Source organism: Otolemur garnettii, unplaced genomic scaffold (genome assembly GCF_000181295.1).
Source record: "Otolemur garnettii isolate 467f Iridium unplaced genomic scaffold, OtoGar3 scaffold00022, whole genome shotgun sequence".
NCBI classification, from domain to species: Eukaryota; Metazoa; Chordata; class Mammalia; order Primates; family Galagidae; genus Otolemur; species Otolemur garnettii.
In genome coordinates this window covers 11,940,766-11,946,270 of record NW_003852417.1, presented here as the reverse complement: position 1 = coordinate 11,946,270, position 5,505 = coordinate 11,940,766, and the positions used below count along the sequence as shown (strand labels likewise).

At 50.6% G+C, this 5,505-nt stretch overlaps 1 protein-coding gene across 1 annotated transcript; it reads right to left on the bottom strand.

Moving 5' to 3' along the window:
• Nucleotides 1-2,813: 2,813 nt before the first annotated feature.
• On the bottom strand, nt 2,814-5,232 carry RHOB (ras homolog family member B). The gene has a single exon (XM_003787424.3). The coding sequence runs from the start codon at nt 4,837-4,839 to the stop codon at nt 4,249-4,251; it is 591 nt and encodes a 196-aa protein (XP_003787472.1). The 5' UTR covers nt 4,840-5,232; the 3' UTR covers nt 2,814-4,248.
• Nucleotides 5,233-5,505: the final 273 nt, after the last annotated feature.

Sequence of the window (5,505 nt, the reverse complement as noted above, 5' to 3'; positions counted from 1 at the left end):
GACAGGCAGGGAAGGGGAGAGGCTGTGTTTTCCTTGGCTGGGTAATGCCATTTTTCTTGACTGAAGAAATACATACATGCTTGATGGACTGAAAGCAGAAAGTAGTTCTCACCCAAGAGAGCTTTATCCCCCAGAGGCCAAGCCCCACAGTAACAAAATGAAGCTGTAGGTATCATCAGTGTCCTAATGGCCCAATTACTCCATCCCACCCCACACCCCGTGACTTTTTCCATCTAGACGTCACTTAGGCTTGCCTTAAGACTCAGCTCAAATGTCTCTTCTATGACACCTTCCCCACTGTTCCAGACAAACTGGAGCACCTCTGTCCTGGGCTTCTGTTGAGCCCTGGTCTAACCTCTTCTCAGCATGTTGTACATAGTCCGGATCTTGGTGAATGCATTCCTGCAACCGCTTGGCCCACCAGGCTATGAGCGAGCTCCAGGAGGGCAAGGACTGTTTCTTATTGCTTTCTATCTGTCTCATGGAGCTCCCAAAGTAGGTGCCAGTGTGTGCGGCTACAATGTGAATTCAGGAATGGCAGAACTAAATCTCTGGAAGGGCATTAAACCTATTTTTATGTAAGAATGTGAAGTCAAGAATATAAGAGTTATGTCCGGTTTATACTAAAAGGAAAGGTCTCTGGAAGCTCTGTACTCCCTGGGGTATGGAATCAAGACTGCAGGACACAGTACTGTAAATCCATGGAATTTGATCTATTTCCAGAAGAAACCACCTCCCTCTGCACACTGAGGACACTCCCTCATTCCAAGCCAGTAGTTCTCAAAGTATGGTCCCCAAACCAGCAGCATCAATGTCACTTAGGGCCTGGTAAGAAATTCAAATTCTTAACCCCAGCCCACCTACTGGATCAGAAACTCTGGGATTGGTCCCTGCAATCTGTGTTTTAACCCACTCACCATGTGATTCTGCTGCACTTGCGAATTTGCAAACCACACTTCACAGTTTGGGTTCTACTGAAACACATGTGAAAAAGACCTTAGAACTACAATCCAGATTGATTTAAGATTAATATTAAAGGAGCACCCAAGACAATGCCCCTTGCTATAAAATGCCCAAGATCAATGAAACGTCCACTATTTTCCACAAAAATAGTTCAACAGGCAATTAAATGAACTCAGCACATTTATTTTAAATGTGCAAAATGAATTTTCATAGTCTACGAGTAACACCAGATGTTTTACCTCTTTTTCCTAATTGATTTTCCAGCCTACAGCAATTCCTCTTTATACGTTCCAGTTGGATCCCACTGCAGCAAGAAGAGTGTGTTCCGGCAGGATTGTTAAATGCCATGCATTTTAAAACAAGCATAACTCAGGCCGCCATGTGTCATCTGAGTGTTTGTCTCCCCAAAATATAAGAAACAGACAGCTCTAGGTACCAGGCACATTTGAGCTAGCAGGAAACCCTGAAAAGGGCCTTTCAGAGGGTTGGGTCTCCAGGCTCTTGGCTGGTTGCTTAGCTGACTCCTGGGCATTCAGCCCAAGTCTGAGCTCTTCCCCCACAGAGATCTTGCACTCCCTGGTACCAAAGGATTTGCTAGCTGTAAAACCTGCAAATAAACTTTGTTTTTCAATGGGAAGTTTTGTCTTTAAAATGAAAAGGAAAAAGTAGGCTGTGAGTAGCCTAGGGACTCAGAAAGGAGCTAGGCAGTTGCTCAAAGAAGCCACCCTCTCCCCCTCTGCTTCTTACCCCTGTTAATCAATGTGCCTGCCTCAGCAGAGCAGGAGGCCCAGTGACTGCCAGTGTTTAAGTGGGTGAAAGGTCACTACCAACCAGGTTTTCTTCACTTAACAAAAGCTCTTAGGAGTCTGGGGGAAGACAGGGAAACTGAAGCCTCCGGCTTTGAAGCAAAAAACTTCAAAGAGATCTTCTCTGTCTTTGTCCTGAGTGTGGGGAGGAGGGGGCAACTAAGTACTAGAAACCCAGAAAATGCTGATTCAAAATATAAAAAGCACCCTTCTTAGGTAGTCGGGAGAGGTTGGCACTAACAGCTACCTTCTGCTGAGAGCTGACACGTTTCAGGCATCATGCCTGCAGATGGATTCAACTGTGGTGTCCAAGTATAAATCAGCCTGTCTAGTTTTAAGGACCACTTTGCAGCAAGGCAAAGTGTCTGCAATTAGAACTCATCATGATTGAATCCCCAAATGTGGCTGCTCCGCCCCAAACATCCAGTCGACAATATGACTGTTACTTAGAATAAAACATTCTAGGTTCCTGGGCAGATGAAAATTGGGTAATGAAAGAAAATCAGCACCCTGTCTGAACTCTGCCCACTTCCACTCAGGAGTTCTAGTCCCAAAGATAACAACCTAAGTCTCCTGGATATTGTCTAACCCCTTGATGTTCTAAAGAAAACCTAGTAACCAACCTTTCTGAAATAAAGCTTGGCTTCAATGATTAGCAAGAAAAGATGTTATCTAAATTTAAAATGCACAAATGACAACTTTTCAAGTTTCAAAGTATAAGCAAAGTCCCCTGATAGACTTAGACACAAGTGTTTTTTAAGACATACAGATGAAATAAACTCAGCATTAAATAATAGGACTGAGTACACATTAGGTCAAAGGCTTTTGCTTTGGTGTCTGGGTTAACCCACTCATCTCCTTTGGGAAGATGACAGAACCATCTGCTCTCCTTGGACACCCAACTCTTCTCCCCCACACATGCTCCAAAGAGATCACACCCTCATGAAGGAAAAGACATTGAGGGTGAGCACCCCACCAATTCTTCCCTTGTCCCAAACTCCCAAAGATATTTTTATACACTATTAAACCACAAGAGCCATTTTATAAATGTCATCATCATAGTCTTTTAATATTTTACATAAAAAACTGTATACACAGCTTATAGAACTTTTATGTAAACATCATAAGCTCACCACTCTGTCATTTGTCAGTTTATTTAAAAAATAAAAAACAAGACGACAATTTAGTAGAAGTACCACTGGGAAGGGGAGGGGAAGAAAGGAAATAGGGAGGGGCAGGTTTATTCTCTGTACAGATGCAGAGAAAATTTCACATAGCTTTAGAGACTGCCTTGTGAAAAAAAAAAAAAGTTTTAAATAGGCCCCAATACTTGTTACTGCTCTTTATGAAAACAGTGTGCATAACCTGCACAAATAAAATCGCAAAACAGTGTCAGCCGCCTTTCTCAAGAAAACAAAGCAAAAAAAATTTTTTCCCTCTCCTTGTTTTTTAAAAGTCTTCAACATTTTTTAAAAAACATCAGAAGTAGATGAGGTTACAGCGTACAAGTGTGGTCAGAATGCTACTGTCTTATGCAAATGACAAGTGCATTAAGTGTCAAACAATGAAACAATTGTGCAAAGAATTTTTTCCCCAAAAAACCAAGTTTTAGCCTTTAAATAAATCAAATAACACCAGTTTCTTGGACCAAACAATTTCACTTGTAGGACAGGCACAAAGTTCTGTTATGGCAAAAACAAGCCCGCAGTGTACCCTTCCTCCTTCCACCAGTGGCTGTGAGGGTGGCTGGTGAGGGCTTGGTGGGGGGAGCTGGCCTGAAGAAGACGCAGTGTCCGGAAGCTGTGTCCTCTCAGCCCCAAGTCAGTTGCAAATGTCTTCCCCAGGGATCTGAAAGATGTCCAAGTCCTGTTCATGCTTGGATGGGCGCCAGACCCAACCAGGGACAGAGCTGTTTCGGCGTCCTGGTCACTCTGTCCACAACCACCATTAAATAACACCATCTTACCTCCGAAAATAAAATTATATCTATATTTATATAGCATCCCCCCATCCTCCCAGCCCTCCCCTCTGCAGTATCCAGGGTCTATGTTACAGACAAGAGATAGCAGGCGCTGGCTGGTTAAGGGCGAACATCTGATGGGGCGCGGCCACACCCGGGCGCCAATCTCGCCCCCGGGACCAGAGGTGGGGGTGGGGTGAAAATGGGGCGAGGGTAGTCTAACAGACACACAGCCACACACTCTGAGGCCTGGCTCTTCAGAAAGCATGCTCAGGGGACCCTTGGCACTCAGCGGGTCGCCCGGGCCTGTGCAACACAGCTGGACGCACACAGACACCGGGAAGGGGGCGCCCGGTGCCCACGCCGATTCTCAGAGCCAACCAAAGCCGCCAGCAGACAGATGCCAGGCAGTCTGGTAGGGTCTTCGGGGGGGTGCGGGTCTCCCCTTCTCCGGGCTTGAAGGGGATGGGCCCAGGAGGGGGAGCCGCGCCAGCAGGGTCAGGCGGGGCGGCGCGGCCCTCATAGCACCTTGCAGCAGTTGATGCAGCCGTTCTGGGAGCCGTAGCGCTTCTGCAGCGCGGCGCGCGTGGCGGTCTCGAAGACCTCGCGCACGCCCTCCTTGGTCTTGGCTGAGCACTCGAGGTAGTCGTAGGCTTGGATGCGCACGGCCATGGCGCGGCCGTCATCCGTGCGCACGGGTTCCTGCTTCATGCGGGCCAGCTCCGTGCGGACGTGCTCGTCGCTGCGCAGGTCTTTCTTGTTGGCCACCAGGATGATGGGCACGTTGGGACAGAAGTGCTTCACCTCGGGCACCCACTTCTCGGGGATGTTCTCTAGCGAGTCCGGGCTGTCCACTGAGAAGCACATGAGGATGACGTCGGTGTCTGGGTAGGAGAGCGGCCGCAGGCGGTCGTAGTCCTCCTGGCCTGCCGTGTCCCACAGCGCCAGCTCCACCTGCTTGCCGTCCACCTCGATGTCAGCCACATAGTTCTCGAAGACAGTGGGCACGTACACCTCGGGGAACTCGTCCTTACTGAACACGATCAGCAGGCACGTCTTGCCACACGCGCCGTCGCCCACCACCACCAGCTTCTTGCGGATGGCCGCCATGAGCGGGCCGGGCCCGGGCAGCAGGAGGGGGCCCGCGAACGCCTCGCTGCCGTCCCGCTCGCCGCTCACTGCTCACCTCGGGCTGCGCGCTGGGGGCGAATGTCGCTAGCTGCACCCGGGCCCTGCGGTGGTACGTTCTCTCGGTGCGCTCCGGCTGCCGCGGCGGGGGCGGTGGGGGCGCGGGGGCATAGGGCGCTCCGTGCGTCTCTCCGCGCTGCTTCCGGGCGGTGACCGCTGTGCTCAACCCAGGCCGGGGGTCGGTGGCTTTGTGCGCAACGGTAGGACGGGCTATTGACTCGGCCTAACTCCCTGTCGGGTCCCGCTAGGCCTAGCTAAGCATACAGTAGAGCGAACGACAACAGCCAGACTGCGGTGGCAGACGAGGGCTGCGGCCCTAGCGCCCGCTATTTAAAGAGTCCGGCCACTTTCTTAATATAGCCGCCCAATGGGAAGCGAGCCGGCTGAGCTCATCGCTGCGGAGCTCGGCTCTGATTGGTCGCCCACTGCAGCCCGCAGGCGGGGCCGGGCCAGTTGATTGACGGCCCAGGCCGCGGGGCTGGGATAGGCGGCGGCAGACGAGTCTGCGCCCGGGCTGGCGCTGCGGGGCTCTGGCCGCACCAGGGTCTCCGCCTTCGCCGCAGCTTCTGCGCGCGGAACCAGAGAGCT